The 21,251-nt window shown below is 34.3% G+C and overlaps 1 protein-coding gene across 1 annotated transcript; it reads right to left on the bottom strand.

Annotated features, from left to right (window-relative positions):
• Nucleotides 1-825: 825 nt before the first annotated feature.
• Nucleotides 826-16,346, bottom strand: LOC107555888 (anoctamin-6-like). The gene is made up of 19 exons (XM_016238823.1): nt 16,259-16,346; nt 15,914-16,042; nt 13,732-13,800; nt 13,213-13,491; nt 13,031-13,144; nt 11,500-11,615; nt 11,262-11,396; nt 10,241-10,346; nt 10,035-10,095; nt 7,906-8,051; nt 7,730-7,807; nt 6,772-7,006; nt 5,266-5,435; nt 5,094-5,191; nt 4,194-4,324; nt 2,707-2,912; nt 2,418-2,626; nt 1,609-1,714; nt 826-1,518 (listed from the first exon to the last, which is right to left on the bottom strand). Exons 1-19 carry the CDS (start codon nt 16,337-16,339, stop codon nt 1,312-1,314), a joined length of 2,676 nt encoding a protein of 891 aa, XP_016094309.1. The 5' UTR covers nt 16,340-16,346; the 3' UTR covers nt 826-1,311.
• Between the last annotated feature and the right edge of the window lie 4,905 nt (nt 16,347-21,251).

Genomic DNA, 21,251 nt, shown 5'->3' with positions numbered 1-21,251 from the left:
AGGTACAGCACTTATTTGTATGTATCAAGAATGCACCTGGAGGTTGCTCCACCAGAGTTTCATTGTACATGTACAGTGACAATAAAGTTCTTACCTATTATTAATACTGCAGTTCTTCTATATAAAATGCAAACTTATTTTATTTCAGTTAGTTGATTTATCATCTTCTTCATTTAGTTTAACCTGATGTACTAAAATAACTAAAACTAAATTTTTTTATACAATTATATAAAAAATCCAGAAATTATAAAAACAAATTACTAAAATTGTAAAACATAAAATGCAAAAATAAAAACTAATTTAATGTAACACACACACACAGTTAATATCTTAATGTATAACAATGTTTACAGTGTATTTTACATTCACTGTGTTAAGTTGTAATATAGATAGATAGTAAAATAATGCATGTTTTCTGAAATGATGTAAACAGTCAATATTGTACATCATCAACCATTTATTTTTTATTTAAAAATGTTGTGGTCAATATGTGCAAATATACGTATGTATATATATATGTAAACATCGTATTGTACAAATTGGTAACAAAAAAACGGTAATATTCACATACAGAGCACGATTGAAATGTTAGCTGGACTAAAATAATATTAATAAAAAACTTAATTTATGCCATCTTATGCTTACATTATCATGTGTGACAGTACCATGGTACAATGATGTTATCCAAGGTAATACCATATTACCATAATAAACCTTAATTATAAACATCACTTTCATACAGTTATACAAATACCATGGTACATGTCCAAAAAACATGGTATTACATTTTTTGTTAGTATAGGTTATTTTAAAAAACATTAAGTGCTCTGTTTATTTTATTTATTTTCTATAAACTCCACAAAATACTTGATTTGTCAGCATAATACTTCAAATAAAAATACCTTTCATTGTTTTATACCAGATTATGCGCATTAGTTGAATAAAAAGTGGTTTGAGATCACATATCTGGTTTTGAAAATATATATATGTAACAATATGCATTGAATGGATTGTCAGAACCAAGGCTGAACATTTTTAGACTTAAAGAGCAATTTCTGAGAATATTAAACTTTGTGGTTAAAGATCCTGCTCCTGTTTTATCTGTAGCAAGTGAATCACTTCATCCAGGTACCATGAGCATATTATACAGCACTCAGCATGAGAAGTGTCTGTTAAAATGAAAATGACTATGCAAAAATTCTTGGCCGTGTTTGTTTGAGGTTTGTTGAGATGGGGTGCGGTTCAGGCATTAAGGTGAAGGACGGTAACTGATGTCGTTTCAGGTTTGACATGAGTTGGCATTTTAAGGCTTCACAGTCTCAGATTCAACTCTGATTCCTCAATCTCGTCCTGCAGATTGTCAGCGACGGGCTTCATGAGCTCCTTGAAGTGTTTGATGTTGGTTTCGTGCAGGATGACCTGCGTCAGGTAACGCTCCCGTTTGATCTGCTCCTTCAGAGCTTCCGGCACGTCTGGGATCATGTAGGACAGCATGAACTTGGTGAAATAAACAATGTGCTGCGAGGAGAAGAAAACCGCATATTTACAACAACAGAACAAACATGTTTTATTGAGTTATCATTAGTGGTATCACATCTAGTCACTTACCTCAACCACAATCATAAAAGCCAGTTTGGCAGCAATAACGTGCCAATAATGTATACTGTACTCATATTGATTAGGATGATTGGGAGGATTCCTGAAATCACGATACCTGAAACATAAGAAGAGTCAATTAATACACGAGTCATAGTTAAAAATCAACAACAACAACTGGTCTTTATATAACAATGCTGTTTTGTTTAAAAAAATAAATAAATAATAATAATTCAAAATGTTTTGTGAATTAAAAATGTATATATATATATGTATATATATATATATATATATTGGTAACACTTTACAATAATGCATTAACATTATCTTAGATTATCGAGATTTATTAATCTTTGTTAAATGTTAATTAATAAAAATGTAAATGGGATTATTCAGTAATCATACCAGTAGATGCTTTTCCACAGAACTAAAAAGATCTTTGTTAATTTTTTCCCCTGTGTAATCGGGTTGTAAAACATGTTTTGGTTTTAAGTAACCTTTCACTGAACTCAAAAACCACAGATCAATCTTTCTTGAACATCTCTTGCCACCTGCCATATTATTAGACAAGCTTTTGCTATTTTCTACGCAAATCTATCAAAGTTCGTGGGTAGTTTTTAAAAATGAAACAAACATACAGGTGTTGCAAGTCTCTTATAATACTCTCTTTTCACTTTTCTAAATACATATGCATGCTGTGTATTAAATCGTCATTCCCAAATAAACATGCAGAAGAATGCTTGCAAAAGTGGCAAGCTTATAAAAGGATAAACTGAAAGCATTTTAGTGCAGTTACAACTGGTTATGTTTTACCAGCTCACCGGCATGTGGTGATGTTGTTGAACCAGAACAGTGTGTCAACATTAGGATTGCTGTTGCCATTGAAGTCTGTAATGTTGAAGACAGACAGCGAGCTGTTGATGAAGCCCGTCATGGTGTGGTTAGATCCATCTGAATGAGGGCTGACAGAAATCGCCCAGTAGTAAACCAGCCGAGGGATCATGTCAGAGGTGAAGGCAATGATGGCAGCCTGCAGAGGAAGCACCCACAGTGAGTGAACGTGACCTAAGTTACACAAGATGCAAAAACAACGACTTCCTCTCAACCCACATTTGTGGCCACCGCTAGAATCGCCACCCCCTGCAGGATGGGCTGCCAGGCGCCGATGTCTTGGGCCTTTTCTGGAACGACCCGCCGAGACTGAGTCGTGAACTTCCAGGCGTCCACACGGATTTCACACAGGTTGTTAAACAGCGCCAGGAGAGGAGCCAACGGGAAGGACGCCACAAACAGAGTCACGAAACCAAACTGGATCACTGCAAACACACCAAAAAAAATATTAAAGGGTAGTTCACCAAAAAATGAACGTGTGTTGTTAATTTACTCCCCCTTAAGTCAAGGTGACTTTAGCATATTTTTAGGTGATTTTTTGCTAAAATCATTGTCTTTGGTGATTCATAAAATGCAAGTCAATGGCTACCAGCACTCTGAGAGTCAAAAAAGCACATACAGGCAACACAATTAATCCCTGTGACTCCTTATGATATTTTAAGGTCTTATGAAGTGAAACGATCAGTTTGTGCAAGAAACTGAACATTATTTACAGCATTATTACCTGCAATCCAGAGCCTCAGGCAAACGGTCCGGAGTGATGTCCGGTTCACAAACGAATCATTCTTTTAAACCAGTTTTTTTTTAGTGAACTGAATGAACCAGTTCTTTAAATCCGACTGAATTGTCTGAAACAGTTCGCGGCTCGAGCAGCATAGATCTACAAGTTACTCAATCTAAACTCACTTTCAGATGCCTGACAGGCACTCTAACTCGAAATGAGCCAAAATAGCAACACATCTTATCCTATAATGAATGAACTGATTCAGTGCTCCAGTTCCTCCAATAGTCACTGAACTGAGGAAACAGTTCGACTCAGACCGAAGAGTTGCTGATATGTGCATGTGTAAACCAAGCAATTTAATGAAAGGGCCAAATGAACGTTTTTATGGTTTCTCATTGTTTATGTAAAAAGGTGCGCTGATGAAGACAAGTTTATTCGCTTTATATGCTTTAGACATGCAAAACATCCACGTTTCACATCATTATTGGGTGCTTTAATAATATAATTAGTATATGTTACATGTAATTATGTAAACAAACTGATGAATCAGTTATTTGAACCAGATCATTGAAACGAACTGTCCAAAAGAACCAGAATCAGATTTCCCTGTTTGTCTGAGGTTTTGGATTACAGGTAATAATGTTGTAAATAATGTTCAGTTTCTTGCACACAATAATCATTTCTCTTCATAAGACCTCAATATATCATCAGGAGCTATGGGCATTCATTTTGTTTTGCCTGTATTTGCTTTTTCAAAGTGCCGGTAGCCATTGACTTACATTTTATGAATCACCAAGGACCACAGTTTCAGCTAGAAATCTTCTTTACTATTGTACTGAAGAAAAAAAGTCACCTACATCTTGGATGGCTTGAGGGTGAGAAAATTAACAGCAAATTTTCAATTTGGCATTAACTATAATTTTCAGACAAATGTGTTAATATACAGCAGCATCTCATGGTTCAGGTGTGTGTAAAGTCTCACCCATCTCCAGATATTCATAAAACAAGCCGAGCTTTCCTATCGGCTGGAGTTGATAGTCCTGTTCCCAGCGAGGAATCACTTTTTCTGAACCCACCTGGGTGCAATGACGAAATATCAGATTCTTCACCCACCTAGAAACACCACTGGTTATTAATCGCTGCGGTTTTAAGTCTGTTACTAATCAGTGGCAGTGATGTTTTGGAATCATTGAGATATTATAATAGCTTTTATTAATATTTTAAATTCATTTTGATTTTAGTTCAAGTTTAATAATTTTGTTGTCGTTTTGTTTATAGGTTTTCATGTTTTAGTTAATTCAGTTTAAAACATTTATATAATTTTAAATAAACTATAATAACCTTGATCAGTGCTGATGTTTAACTAATAATAACAACAAAATTACTAAAATTTTAAAATGAACAGAAAATATAAAAACAAATGCAAAATATTAATAAAAACTATACATTGGGTCTCATTAAACTAAAAAAATAATAACACATTTTTGTTAATTGAAATACAGCTGAATTAAAATAAAAAGGGAATACGTTCGAGTGAAAACACTAAATCACTAACTGTAAATAAATAAATAAAAATGAAACCTAAACGGTTATATACAAAAAAGTAATAAAAAAAGCACATAACAAAATTATCAAAACTTAAACTGTCAATTAGCACAGAAAATTATTTCCACTCACTCCTAAGTGTTTTCAGAAGCTTTACTAGGTCATGACAGGAGTCATTTTATCACATTACCGTCTTGCACCACAGATGTCTATTCGAACTGCATTACTATAAACATGAATTTGGTTTGTTTTTACACACTGAGCGACACGTTGAATGATTTTCTGTGATAATGTCAGCATGTCATCAATCAGTTTGAGATTTCTGTGAGAAACTCACGGCAGTAGGACTTCCTGTATGTTGTTCCAGACAGCCTTTCCTGTCATGATGATTGACAGCTGTGTGGTCAGTTCAGTCAGACAGCCGCCAGGATCACACTGAACACAACATTGTCCATGTTACATTCAAGGAATCAATTCATGCAAGATTTCATCTCACAGAACAGTCTCACCTCCTCATTGCGGAACGCACCAAACCAGTAGACGGGCTGTCCCGGATAGCCCACCACCTTCCCTTTGAAGAAAGCGATGTAGAAGCAGGACGAGTAATAGTTCACAAACTGAAAGAGGAACATCTTCAGCGTCAGGCTGTTCTCGTACTCCGTTTTGGTCCGCGGCAGCTCTGAAGCACACAGAATGAGCGTTCATGATAAGCGTCGTCTTTTTCTGCAAGTCAGGGTTTCTTAAACTTGGGTTTGCAAGCTAATAATGAATTAAATCATGAAAATGACAAATTGCAATAAATGAATAAATACTGTTAAACTAAAATAATGAAATATTTTATTTGTTTACCTGCATGCCATGAGACTTTTAACTGGCATTAGAGAATTGTGAACACGCAAATCATTATCAAACATTTTAATAAAGCTGAAATTAAATCTAAAAAAGACAAAAAACTAAATTAAGTTTAAGTTGAAGCACTAAACTTACTAATTGGAAATAAATAAAAATAAATAAAAGCTCAAATTAAAACTACAACTGAAATAAAAATTAAACCTAAATAATTTTTTATAATTTAAATAAAAAAAAACGTTAAATTACTAAAAATTCAACTAAAAATATTAAAATAAAGCGAATTCAAAAAAGTAATAAAAACTATAGCAGCATATGAATAATACAAATGAAAATTGCAACAAATAAATGATTAAAAATGTTAAAAAATAAAAATAAAAAAAGAACATGCAAATCATTATTATTAAGGAAAATAAAATAACAAAATATTTTGACAATTTTGTTTGAAATAAAGCTGAAATAAAACAAAAAGACAAAAAACTTAAATTAAGATTAGAAATGTTGCCTTGTCAAATAACTGAGACAATTTTACACTGAAGCACTCAAATTGCCAACTGGAAATAAATAAAAACTAAAAGTAAACTAAAACAAAAATTCAAAATAAACCTAAATAATAATAAACCTAAATAGTAATACTAAATATAAGTTACAGGTCTGTGAGAGCCAGAAATCTTGCTTGTTTGTAGGTGACCAAATACTTATTTTCCCGAGGAATTTACCAATTAATTCTTTAAAAATCCTACAATGTGATTTTCTGGATTTTTTTTTTCTCATTTTGTTTCTCATAGTTGAGGTATACCTATGATGAAAATTACAGGCCTCTCTCATCTTTTTAAGTGGGAGAACTTGCACAATTGGTGGCTGACTAAATACTTTTTTGCCCCACTGTATATATATATATATATGAAAATAAAAAAGGATGATAGAAAAAAAAAAAGTTACTTAAAACTCTTATTATTTACATTATTATACAAAAAAAAATCTATATTTAAAGAATAGGCATACAAATACTGTAGTACTAAAATAACACTGATGCCAACATATTGCCAAATTAATTAAATATTAATTATTACCTAAACAATATTATCACTCAGCGGGATTCAGTTGACAAAAACTGATGGGAATCATAGGTGTAAATCAACAAACTTGTACGAGGGGTCACTTACCGAAGTCTGTGATCCAGATGGCCACTTTCTCGTAGAAATTATTGAGAATCATGATGATGATGAGGCTGATGATGGAGGCTGTGATGGACGTGGCCATCTGAGGGGTGACGTACTCTTTGAATGGCTCCAGCTCCTTAGTATACTTCAGATCAGTGCGCAGCTTGGCAGAGAAATTGATGAACATCGCCAGACGATACACAATCACGCCAACCACCGACGCTATGATCAACAGAACCTACAACAAAAGCATCAGACAGACAGATGACACATTCAATCTCTCAAATCTATATGAAACGACATTTGCAAGCTTTTTACATGCAAGCTTTTTACAATGCAAACGATCTCAGAACATGTATTTAGGGCCCTATGGAATTTTATTTTTTCCCAAGTTTCGTTTTATTTTTTTTCCCCAAAATGTAATTTGTGTTAAATTATTTTGTGCACCATTTCGATTAGATTAGAATTCTACTAGATACTAGATACTACTATACTAGATTAGAACTCAACAACAATTAATTAAAAGTTAAACAAATTTATAAAACATTTTTAGGGCCCTAAATTCTGTGTTTTCCATTTTAATTTTAATAATTTAAATACATTTCAATAATCAAAAAGCATGTCTAATTAATTCAACTTATAAAAACACCTCTTTTATAACTTTTTTTTTTGTGTGTATTTTTTTTCTTCTGGTAATTAAATGAAGACATAAAACATTTAATTTTTCTATTAATTAAATGAAAATTAAACAAACCCTTACATTTTTGGGGGCAAACAAAGTGCTGAACAACAGAGGTTCTAAACAGAGGTTTGATTCTAAAATGAAATCTTATGCATGAAAAATTATGTGATTATCATATGGAAATCATATGGCCCTGTAATCTATTATTACTTCGTGTCGATTTTTAGATGCCTTTTTAAATATTTAATTACATGTATGAAAGAGAAAGCGCAATATTACCCAGAATAACACAGTGCTGATGCCACACGACACTCTCATGCACTTCCCACAGGCTGTGTGCGGCACATTCTCTTTCTCCTGTACAAAAACAAACACAAAAGCTCTTTGTTAATGTCAACAACCTAAAAACAATGAATGCATCTGAACAGAGGCGCTGCGTATAGCGAAACGCATACCTGTGTAACGGGGTTCACTCTCTCATAGACGCATTTGGCCTCGTATTCGGGTCGAAGCTGTTCCTCCTGCTGAAGAAACTCCACCGTGTCCCAGTCGTGCTCCAGTTCGGCCTGATAGCGCTTCCAGAACTCCAGAAACAGAGTCACTGTCAAGCACGAAACACGTTGCATACAAAATGGCAAGATTCACACAATGATATTGCATTACAAAATTACAGTAATAACAGGAAGGTACCATTAGTAAACTAATGTATTAAAGGGGTCATGAACTGCATCTGTACTGTTCTCTGAGGTCCACTTATAATGTTATCAAGGTTTTTACATCAAAAAACATCATTTAGAAGTAATAAGCAATTTTCTGTCCTGTTTTTAACCCCTCATCAGAACGCTCTGTTTGAATAGGCGTGGCGGATTGTAGACTCGGAAATAAATGCCCACTGCTATGATTGGCTAATAGTTGTGTATGTTCGACAACAGTGACATTCCTCATAGATGGACGCTACTGTGATTTAGATCAAAAACGCATAACTCAATACATATCAAACTATCTGTAAGAAGAGACAAAGCAATAGTGATCACGTAATGAAAACAGTCACTCACACTTGTGTGTTGCGACATTACAACATCGTCTTTTAGTTTCTATCTTTTTGAAAATCCCACATCGAATTGTGCCTTGTTTGTAAACAAATCTGCGGTAAAATGAAGTGAACAAAGGTTCAAGTTCTTACTGATGAGGTCTGGCACTTCATTAAAAATAAAGTTAAATGCGATTTCAAGTTTTCCTTTCTCTTTGGAGTGTTACAAGCTGTTCGTGAATAGATAAGATCCCTAAAGTTGCTAAGACTAAAGTCTCAAACCCAAAGAGATATCCTTTATAAAAGTTAAGACCTCCTAAAACGCCCCGTTTAAACACGCCCCCACATGTTTACGTCACAATGTGGGAAGATTTGCATAACGCCACCCAAATGTTCACGCAAAGAAAGAAGGCGTAACTTTATTGTTGCTGATACCGCCGCCGCCATGTCGTGGAGACGCTGTGTTTCGTTGTGAAAGCGAAACTACTTTGTTTGGTCTTCCAAAAGATGACATGACTAGAAATCAGTGGTTAAGTTGTATTTACAACAATAGACGCGTTTTCATTGCCCTTCAAATTGCGCAAATTGAAATTGCGAATTTAAAATGTGCCTAATGGAAACGCGTCAATTTCGCAAAAAAACGCACATATAACGCAAAAAAGTTTCTACGCTCGCATGAGGTGGTTTCAAGCAATGCGAAAAAGGAATAATTCACAAAACTGCAATGGAAATGTTTTTCCCATATTTACAGGTCACATGGCGTATGTAAAAAGTCATATGCTCATTCTTCAATGTACTATAACCTCCAAGAAACACATCATACGTGGCCGCTCTCCAGTATAATACAAAATAGTAATAAAAACTATAATAGCATTAATAATAAAAATTAAAATATGTAATAAATAAATGGTTTAAAATTAAGATTATGAAATGCTTTATTTGTCATTGTTAGGTCAAATGTTAAGAAACTATAGATTTAAATATATTAATATATTAATTAAATATATTGAATCAGTTTTTAAATGTTCTACTTTCATTTTAATTTTAGTTAAAGTTGTAGTAATTTTGTTATTTTTTCTTGTAGTATCACTGAGATAACTATTATTGTTTTTTAAATAATATTTTGAATTAGCTTTTAATTTTATATTTTCCATTTTCATTTTAGTTTGTTTTAGAAATGTTGTGTTTTTATCATTTTTAGAATTTTTTCATATACATATATTAATATAATATATATTTTTAATATAATATAATTTTAGTTTCAGTTTTATTTGTTAGTTCGTGTTAACTAATGAAGGTAACTAATGTTAACAAACTGAGCCTTACTGTAAAGTGTTACCAATGAAACATTGCATATAAAAACAGGAAAAGCTTTGTTGTAACTCCAAACATACTTATGCAATGCTATAAACGTTTAGCAAACATGACTAATCACGCTGCAAGCTGGTTCTTGGCCAGAATAATCTGCAATGTGGAGCAGGATTTCTGCCAGCAGACAAAGCTTTAGCAACATTAGCAGATGGGATCATGTGACCAGCGTATGACATCACTCACCCCAAACAGACATGAAGATTGCAAACACTAATGTCCCATAGTTATCGAATATACACAGTCTCTGTGGAGGAAAACCAATGCAGAAACACATTCTCAGCTTCAGAGCACTTCGCAAACAAAACAAACATCAGTTAAATCTTAGATCCGACACCAAATCCCACAATCCTCCAGAGGAGAGGCTGTGGGTTTGTGTGTGTTTGACTCACTTTAGACGACTCGCACGTGGTGTTCAGCCTCCAGTACGGACAGATTTGATCACACTGCGGACACATAATGATTTCTCCACCAATCTGAGGGTCACACACCTCTTTGCTGCCAAAAAAAGTGTCATAATCAGTCAAGTACATAAGTGCTGCACAAGTAAGACTGCACCATTTGAGGAAAAATCTTTTTTTTTTTCTAATACAAACTGCAATAAAAATTCAGGTTGATGTGTTGGTTTATAGGGTTGAATAATCTGCTATGTATTTGTATGTATAAAGACCCAATTTATACTGTGAATTAATATTATTTGGAAATTTTTTGGTTTCTATTACATTTCATAATTATGTTTTTTTCTACTGACAATAATACTGTACTGTTAGCAGCATTCTGTATTTATATGTATTTTAATACACTTTAATATAATATATTTATTGTAATATTTTCTATAATTAATTTAAAGTTTTACTATTTAGGTTTATTTGATTTTTTTTTATTTATTCATTTATTTATTGTAATTTATTTAATTTAGGCCAAAATGCTGTTCATATAGCCTATCAATATGGCTATAAAATAATAGAAACAGCAAACATATTTATAATTTTTAATATTTTTTATAGTAATAATACTAACAATTACTATTATTTTTACTAAATACAAAAAAGACTAAAAACAAAAGAATTAATATTTCACTTTAATTTTAATAATTTGTAATAATTAATATTAATATTTCACTTTAAATAAAAATAAAAAAGAAGTCAGTCTTTATCACACTGCAGTGATACTGTACTGTTAGAGGTTTTTATTTTATTTTTTAATCCAATTTTGTCTTTTTTTTTTTTTACAATTTATTTATTTGAATGTTCTGGCCAAAATACAATATGTCTATAAAATAATAATAACGGTAATACTACTACTACTACTACTACTAATAATAATTATTATTGTTACTATTTTTACTAAATAAAAACGTTAAAAAAAATACCATTATAATTTTTTACTTGGAAAAAAAAAAGTCTGCTGTACCTCCATGTGCTGCTCTCTCTGGTCGTGTATCCGTATATGAAACAACCGAGTCCGACTGCAGCAGCGAGAGTCAACATGACTGTGTAGAAACCCAACCAGGCGAAATAAATGCCGATCTTCTCACCAAAATACTTCCTGAAAGCAGAGGAGCATATTAACAAGCTCATCCATCCGGAGGGGATCAGAAGAAAACCCAGAAACGGCATGAACGCATCAACAGAATGACACACAAACACACCTGATCAGATCCAGCGGCTGCATCTTATAGAAGCTCTTGGGATGAGCCCACTCATTATACAGCAGAAACCGCTCATTAGGGCAATCAGGCTCTTTAGATTTCACATTAAATCTGCTCTGTTACAGAAATCACAAAAACAGTGGCAAAAGCACATCAATACTCATGAATCACTTCAGCTACTCTACATAAACTACATTCAGTTTAAATGCAGAACAGGGGCCAGAAAGGTGACAACATCAAGAAAGTTAAAATGTTAAACTTCCTAAGCTACATTATTCCTAAGTGCAATTCTGGAAAAAAGTTATTTTCATTAGAAAATCTTTGTTTTTTCTTAAGAAGAAAGTGCCAGGATTTGATTTTATCTTATTGTATGGCGATTCTAGACTCAACTGAATGATAAACACTTAAAAGGCACTGCCTGCAGATTAGAGCTGCACGATTATGACAAAAATCATAATTGTCGATTATTCCTTTGAAATTGTAATTGCGATTATTAATTACGATTAAATTAATGATGTTTACACCTTTGTTTGAAGCAAGTACATGGCATATTTTTATATGAAAATAAACAAGCTGAAAACACTAACTGAAAAACTTTTATTGCTTTTCTATAGTATTAAGCCTCAAATGTCAACTATACATTGGATTGGTTTCTTCTTTAAATAAAAAGGTAAAAATATGCATGGCATTATAATGTTATATACTAAAACTAAAATTAAAACAATGGAAAAACCCTTAACCCTTTAAACGATTAATTGCTGCTTTGAACGATTATGTAATTGTGGCATCGGTAATTGTAATTGCGATTAGAAATTAGATTAATTGTGCAGCCCTAAAGCAGATTATCATAATAATCACAGTAAGCGTGCAAAATTTCACAATGGGCCTTGTTCTTACAACATTCACCTGATATATATCACATTTTATTCCGTTATATGGAGTGATAAGAAGAGAAATCCAAAATCCCCTCTTTAAAAACCTTTAATATGTTAACAAAATGAAACACGAATGCTGAATCTGGCTTTATCCAGTGTTCAGATTCCTGTTCTAGAAAATGTATGCAAATTAGTACATATTTAATTACATAATGCCTCATTTGTATACGTAAACATAACATTTCAGAAAAGCTGTAATACAAAACAATTGTCTTAATATACTGTGATCATTCAGTGGTATTCAGGGTTATTATAATCGATCAAAAAAAACAACTAAAACCATTACATAAATAAAAAAAATTTTTGTACATGAAAAAATAAGCAAAAATGTAATTAACTGAAATTATAATTAGTCACCATATTCTAATTTGTTGAGATAGTGAATTGGTGGGTTTTTGTTAAACGTGAGCCAAAACCATCACAATTAAAAGAACCAAAGACTGTAATAGTAATATTTTACTTTAAAAGAATTTAATTTAATTTCAGATTTACTTTTTACTTAACTTGTTATTTAGTGCTTTTGACATTAGTGTATTTTTTTTTTCCAGTTTCAAAATGTCAAATTTTTATTTAACCAGCACACGGATGGTACTTACATCATGTAATGGATACGCAGCCTTGTACACGCCTCCATCCAGCAGCTTACTGATGCCAAACTTCTTCACGCTTCCTTTGATGTCATATGGCGCTCGGCTGAGGATGTAGTACGCCTGCAACCCACGGCATATCAGTAAAACACAGGTGAACAGTGAGACACACAGCGACTGGTTCAACGCACCATTCTGCTCCTCACGGCCGGCGTGAAGAACTGCTCTCTGTCCTTCACACAAAAACACTTCAGCTGATCCTTCCTGAAAGGAGCGGTGAAGAAGTCGGGCTCCTTGGCGATGACGTCCTCGCTGGGGTAGAAGTGGCGCGTGAAGCAGTTGTACGCGGATGACTGCTGGGCCAGATCGTTGGGCTGGATGGGCAGTTTGATGTGCAGGACTTCAGCGTAAGTGCACAAAACCTCAAAAGGCATGTGCACTTTCACATAGACAAGCTTCTCATCCACTACCTACAAAACACAGGGAGGAAACTCTCCCATCAGCACCACAGGAAGACGTGCATGCATCCAAAACAATAACATTCCTGCAGATAATATCAACAGGTTCAGACAGGACTCGCACTAACCTTCCTGAGAAGTCCATATATATGGATAAAACTTATATAAACCAGGCATGAGGAACGCAGAAGCAGAAGGAAAAACATCTCTATAGGAAGTCTTATTTAAATGCTGTGCAATTAAATGACTTACAGATTGTGTCGCTTCCAATTCCACACCCAAATTCATCAGGCTTCCTTCGAAAAACTCTCTGCGTCTTTGCTAGAGAATAATTGAGGAAAAAAGATATAATGTAGATTAAAAAAAACTCACTGATTTTGAGGCGTATGAATGACATTGTTGTAAAAATTATGTAAATAATGTTCAGTTTTTTGCACAGGTTGATCGTTTCGCTTCATAAGACTTCAATATATCGTTTGAAGTCACAGGGATTAATTTTGTGTTACCGAGGCATTATGTAATTAATTATGTACCAATTTGCATAAATTTCCAGAACAGGAATCTGAACACTGGATAAAGCCAGATTCAGCATTCTTGTTTCATTTTGTTAACATATTAAAGGCCTGTATCATACCTGTCAACCCTCCCATTTTTCCCGGGATTCTCCTGTATTTTACCATTCTATCCCATTATCATCCCGTTTAAATATTTTCCCATATTTCTCATCTTTCTATAAAAAATTTAAAAAATCCCACTGGGCGTATTTTATATGTTTGCTACATTCTCTTACAGTAAAATTCCCGTAATTTGTATGGGCCAAACCTTCATTATATGAATAATCACGACAACAAATTCCAAGGTTGTCCAGTTGCCAGATCTTGTATGAAACGCATCTTTCTCACACGATCGACGCATACAAATTTCAACCCATTTGTCCCCTCAACTTGGCAACCTACAACAGTGATGCTATTGACATGTGCGCAGTAGTACCGCGGGAAGGAAACAATGATCGCTGGTAGAAATGGGAGAAGACGACTCAGGTGGTGCGCTAGTGAAAAAAACTACATATACATGTAAATGTAAATTTACATGTATAATGAGATATAGCTTACACTTTAAAAGGCTATTTAATAGATTAAATATGAGCGCTGCAAGTTTCAAAGTCAGGTGCCGTGTTGCTTTGTTTACTGCGGTTACGGGGGAAACGGCTATATTCCTGGCGAAAAGCTCCATCTGCTGGCAGAGAATGAATTTGCGTTTTTCAATAAGCCCTTCTGCTCTGTTTACACCAAAGCCAAAAACGACCCTTATTTGTACGCAGAAAACACGCAGTTGTGAATGTGAACTGGTGGATCGACAAGAAGATAATGAATTATAAAACTCTAAAGATATAGCCTACACTAAGATATATTTATGTTACTAAATGACTATAATTGTTTGATAATAATTGTTTAAATTAATATAAAAATAATATAATATAAAAATTGTTACTTTTGACTCAGCCCACTCATTTCCCGTATTTTGGTACCCAAATGTTGACAGGTATGGCCTGTATGTGTTTTTTTGACTTTCAAAGTGTCACCCATAGACATGCATTTTATGAATCACCAAGGACCACAATTTCAGCTAAAAATCTTCTTTACTGTTTCTACTATTGAAGAAAAAATGGCATCTACATCTTGGATGGCCTGAGAGTGAGTATATTAACAGCTAATTTAAATTTTTAGGTGAACGATGCCTTTAAGGAAACAGTTACATGTGGTTTAGTGATTGAGGTTTTGAGTATAATGCATGTGAACATCTCAAATAAACATTTGAGCATCTCTCACATAAATATTTGATCTTTTTCAATTCAAAAGACGAAAATATGGACAAAATATCACTCAGAAATGTTCTTTGACAAGTTTCAAGATTTTTACCTAGTTAAGGCTGCTTAAAATCTATTTTCTAAATGCATATTACAGCATTTAGAAAATATTAAATATTACATTTATTTATTTTTTTTACTTAGCAAACAACATTTTATAAAACCAGGCATTTAAAGAGCAAGTTTGTTACAGAAAGCCTTATACAACGGAGGAGTTTGGGATTTATGAATAAAGAATTTGCCATTCTGAATCATAAAGTTTACAAACCTGTGGACTTCAGGATTTATATTCCGAATTTTAAAGTTTATGAAATTGTAGCCGTTCAAATAAAGAAGTCACTATTCAGAATGACAGTAGCCATTTACTTCCTTAGTATGGGAAAAAAACTATGCAAGTCATTGTCTACAGTCAACTGTTTGATTACCAGCATTCTTTAAAATATCTTCCTTTGTGTATCTTTTGAGCTCTCCCTTTAAGGTTATTGCTCAGATTACTAGCAAAGGGCTGGAAGTTTCTTTTAATTAACAGCTGAAGTAAATGAATGTGTGAAAGTGACTTTGACTTACTCTTCTCCTCATAACTGAGCCTTTTTTCTCAGATGCATTTTTAGACTCATCCTCATAGACCAAGACGAAGTCAATCCTTCTCTTTCCATCGTTGAAAAATAGTGAATCAGGGTTGCCATTGAATTCTGCCTGTGAACAGCAAACTGATGTTACAGAAAGCTCAAAATCATCTCCATAAAGTGACGCAAAAAAGTTATAAAAGTTCCTTATGAAATAGCTTTGAGCTACTGAAATAAACACTTATAAACACTGAGATTTGTAATGAACTTACTACAGCAATGAGTGTGTGTGTGTTTTGTCTAATAATATTTTGTGTTTATCAAGGTGGATTGAAAAGAAACAAACCCGTTCCACTTTTGGCACAGCTTGACCTTTTGGCATAGATTTGTATGTTGGCAACTCTTCAGAATAAACTGAAAAAAGCATATACAAAATATTACAATAAAGGTAACATTCAAAAGCCAATACATGTGAGTGACGGATCATCTGCAGTGAATGGGTGCCGTCAGAATGAATCCAAACAGCTGAAAAAAAAAAACACATGCAGCTTTTGGCTTCACAAGATGTTAACTGATGGACTGGAGTGGTGTGGATTACTTGTGGATTATTGTGATGTTTTTATCAGCTGTTCGTCATTCTGATGGCACCCATTCACTGCAGAGCATCCATTGGTGAGCCAGTCATGTAATGCTACATTTCTCCAAATCTGTTCCCATGAACAATCTCAATGGCCTGAGGGTGAGGACATTCCTTTAAATTCAACGCTAATGACATGAAGCACCAAACATTCTTACACTCAAACTAATCAAACTAATTCACACACAGCATGTGAACACTTTGGAATTCTCTGATTTAATGTTTACTTACAGCAAAGGGAAAACCCAAGCAAAACAAACCAGCCAGAGAGCAAAGCATAATGGGAAAAAATGAACTCAAATCAGATGTTGCTTGGCTAAGCGGAAAAAGTCTATAGCAATGGCCCGAAAACAGCCTGTACAGGGAAAACTCATCTGTCCAGGAACATCTGACTGACTTTATGAATAACACCTCCACAACAGACGCCCATTCCAGCATGTGAAATAAAACCATCCATAAAACACCCTCAGTGTATTTCAGACACATGTGTATTTGTGTATAGTGTTTATCAATACCATACATTATATATTAATAACAACTGTTATTACTAAAAACTTTATAAAATAAAATGTAATCACTTTTCATGTTGTTTGCAGCATGTCTATGCAGTTAAGCAACAGAATCAAACGTGGAGCAAATGAATGGTGATCATTATTCAGCTAAAAAAAAACGTTCTTAGAACATTTCTGCAAAGTTATGAACAAACATTCTTACAATAACATTAATACAACATTCGTTGGAAGTTATCTCGTGTTTAAAAATGTTCTCAAAACATTAGCGCAAAATCATCTTTCATGCAAGCATAATGTTTTTCCTAAAACGTTTTAGCTGGACGTCCATGTAACGTTTATTTTGAAAGTTACTTGTTTCAGAACGTTCGAAGAACATTTAAAAAAGGTAACATTCCCATAATGTTTGCAAAATGATACAATGGAACGTTCTCTCCGCGTTCACATAACCAAGAAAAACTTGTTAAAACAGTTTAAAAATGAACGTTCAGAGAACATCCAAAAATAACGTTACGCAATGTCAGCAAAATGTTCTTAGAGCATATTTTTTGTTAGCAGGGTAAGCATTACAGTAGACATATAACAAAATACACACACTAAACACCTGCATGCAATTAATTATAATATAAATGAATACTAATATCAGTTAGTGACATCTTTTTACACTTGGTATTGGGTACGTCAAGTCATATTATATTTTTCTGTCACTGGTTAATTCATCTCTCTGTTTAAACTAGCAACTATGTATACTGTTTGAGTAAATTATTAACTTATAAAAAAACCAACGCATTTGCGCACTAGGAACCATGTCTGTGTCTTCGCTCTCACACGGAGGGATTTGAGTAACGGACGCGTGTAAAGACCGGATTGTTTTACGACTTTCAATAATTATTTTTATCCCTATCAGATGTTCTGTTATCCTTAAATGTGTATGTTTAATGTTTAATAAATGCGATTGTTTTATTTAGTGAAACTAATGGTGATCCTAGCACGCAAAAGCATCAGTATGTGTCTACAAGCACACCATATGCAAATATCACGCAGAAAGGGATGCATATCACTAACGTTACCCTAAAAACCACCCTTACAGAAACCCTCGTGCATTTTAATTTATATTAGATGTTGTTCAAAGTAGATAATGCCCATGTATATTTTAAAGGAATACAATACGATCCATTGTAGACGAATCATCAAGTGAAGCCTTGATGCTCCAAATATGTATATTTTATATGGAGATAAAAAAGTATAATATTCAGCTAAAGGTTCTCTATAGTTTTGTAGAAAGTGGTTTAAGAAATAGGTATGGTTAAATATATTTCATTTGTCTCGTATGAATATTCCCATTACGATAATAAAAATGCATTTAAATTATATCGTTTTATGAAAATTGTTTTTACTCACATAAAATAACACTTTGGTGCCCTCTGGTGGTGAGTGTTACTTATCGTAATGGTACAATCGGAAGTGCAGTTTTCTGCTCGGTCCACCAGGAGGCAGAAGCGGCTTCAGTTTCAGACAAGAGGCCTTCAAATAATTGACAACATGACAAAGGGGTGGTCTATTAGTAAACGGTTATAAAGATGGGGTTTACAGGCCATAGACTTTGACTGCATGGAAATATGTTCTAATAAATAATAGTAGTGTTTGGTTTTGCACACCTTGAAATATCTTTAAAAATGTTGGTGGAACTGAATTTTATTACATTGTGTTTGCTCAATATAAAAACTCCCTCTCAAATAATCAGATTTTCATAGGTAAGTTATTTTATCTTGGAAGAATGGTGTGTGAGAGAGATATCTGATCTGTTGTCAGTTTTTTAGATGAGGAAGTCTGTCAGACTTTCTGTGAAAAGTATAATTTTCAATGTGATCACAAGCAATATGATAAGTTACTGAATTGTATGTTTTTCATGTTTCTTTGATTGACAATGCCCAATGTAACTGAAGCTCTTCATTTACCATCTTTTAAAAAACGGTCAAGACTTTATTAGGATTAATTTCCCAAAGACAGATTTCTATGACATAAGTCATAGATCCTCTTCTGAATATTGTTAATTCCTCATTATCATTAGGATATGTCCTATAAACTGGCTTATTTATAAAAAAGGACCAAACCTGACCATCAATAATACAGACTCGACACACAGTGGACGATACAATACTGTAAATGTAAATTTGCTGAATGTCCAGTGTGAGTACTTGTAATCTTGTGAACGTCCAGAGTGGGTACTTGTTAATCTGCTGGGTGTCCAGTGTCAGCTCTTGTTACTCTTGTGGAGTCCAGTGCAAGTACTGGGTTTTCTTCTGGACCTCCAATGTGAGTACTTGTTAATCTGCTGGACATTCAGGGCAAGTACTTGTTACCCTTGTGTACATCTAGTGTGAGTACTTGGTAATCTGCTGGATGTCTAGTGCGAATACATGATAATCTTCTGAACGTCCATTGTGAGTGCTTGATAATCTTTTCATCTAGTGTGAATACTTGGTCAATTGCTGGGCATCCAGCGTGAGTACTTGTTAGTCTTCTGGGCATCCAACGGGAGTACTTGTTAGTCTTCTAGGCATCCAGCGTGAGTACTTGTTAGTCTTCTAGGCATCCAGCGGGAGTACTTGTTAGTCTTCTGGGCATCCAGCGGGAGTACTTGTTAGTCTTCTAGGCATCCAGTGGAGATGGTCCAGCACATCTCAATTTAAAATGTTGGTAAAATGTCTCGGTCCGACTACCAATTATCATATTTCTCACTGTGTTTGTGCTGTTTAAGCACAGTAGACTTCAACTTCTACACACAGCTAGTGTGAAGTAAACAGGTAATGGGTAAAATACAGACATGTGGCGTTTTGTTAGTGTTGTGGCCTACAGTAGATGTTTGCACACATGCATTTAACGTTGCCTGCATCTGAAACTTGTAAAATAGAGAAGTTTAAATCTGCAGCTTTTCAAATCTTGAACTGTAAACCACACATTCTACATCACACATTTTTTTCTTCAGATGCCCCAAAAAACACATCATTGTCAGCGTTTCCTTCCAGCTCAGTGAGGGAGGGCAAACCAGTGACTCTGAGCTGCAGCACTGATGCAAACCCAGCAGAGCTCAACTACACCTGGTACAGAGAAACCAAATCTCAATTTGAGCTCCTCCAGCCTGGATATAATCACACCTATATTGTGACAAACCCTACACATGGTGCATGGTATGGCTGTAATGCTCAAAACCAGCATGGCCAATGAAACGCTACAGTTCAAGTTGATGTTCAGTGTGAGTACAAAGACAGAACTCAAATTAATTTAACCTGATGAACTTGATCTGATCCATGATAACATAAATACTGTGAACATGGTATAATAACTGCAGCAAACACATACAGTAACAATACTCCAGATTGCATTGCATTTTAATGTAAAGTGCGCTGTTTACGGTGAAAATAAATGCAAATAAACATGAAAAAGTTGCAAATTTATAATAAAAGCATGAAACAAATGTATATTTTTCCACACAGTCAAAATATGACTTTCATCACTGAAAAGACACTACTAAGGAGTTGCAAAAAACCCACAAAAGCATGTTTAAATTACTTCAACTTGACATCCCTGCAAACAAGCCTGCACTGGCCCTTTACAGGCTCACTTAGGGCTAGCCTTAGGGCCCCCAGCGGGCTGCCAGCGCAGGGCCCCTGAGAATTTGCTCATTGGCAAAACGTTGGCCCCTTAGCGCTGGCCTTGCACAAGCAGCCTTCACCTAGCCCCCCAGGAAGCCCTCACTATGCCCACACAGGGCCCGCACTATTAATCTACAACAATACATCTGATTCACTTTAAATACTTTCCAGCTACTATAACTTAAGTCTTTGGGAAAAACAGTTATTATACATCTGAAATGGATGCAGTCACCACATAACTAATGTCTGTATTGTCAAAAATGTACAGTAGTCAAAAGGGATTTCAAATCAATTTATTAAATACAAAACAGAAAACATTCAGTTCAGGTTAATACAGCTACATATAGCCAAAAATGTAAATACACAAAAGTAAAAAAAATAAATAAATGAAAGAAAGCAAACAAAGCAATGTAAGACTATAGGATTTCATCATGTGAAAGTTGATGTGTGCAAAAGTCTTATCTGTAGTACATCAATGTCCAAACACTGTCCATAGCTGAAGTTGACTGATAGCAAATTAATAATCCAACCTCTTGT

This window comes from Sinocyclocheilus grahami, unplaced genomic scaffold (assembly GCF_001515645.1).
Source record: "Sinocyclocheilus grahami isolate Dianchi unplaced genomic scaffold, SAMN03320097.WGS_v1.1 scaffold548.1, whole genome shotgun sequence".
Classification (NCBI taxonomy): domain Eukaryota; kingdom Metazoa; phylum Chordata; class Actinopteri; order Cypriniformes; family Cyprinidae; genus Sinocyclocheilus; species Sinocyclocheilus grahami.
The sequence above is the reverse complement of the archived record's forward strand: the minus strand, read 5'-3'. Positions and strand labels throughout refer to the sequence as shown.

What these genes read in the sequence shown, in the direction of transcription:
- LOC107555888 (XM_016238823.1), bottom strand. Translation starts at nt 16,339, where the DNA reads ATGCTTTTTTCAGTTTATTCTGAAGAGTTGCCAACATACAAATCTATG. An exon ending in GCTCAGTTATGAGGAGAAGA is followed by an intron (nt 13,801 to 15,913) that starts GTAAGTCAAAGT and finishes ATTATTCTCTAG; the next exon opens with CAAAGACGCAGAGAGTTTTT. An exon ending in GAGTGAACCCCGTTACACAG is followed by an intron (nt 7,808 to 7,905) that starts GTATGCGTTTCG and finishes GTTTTTGTACAG; the next exon opens with GAGAAAGAGAATGTGCCGCA.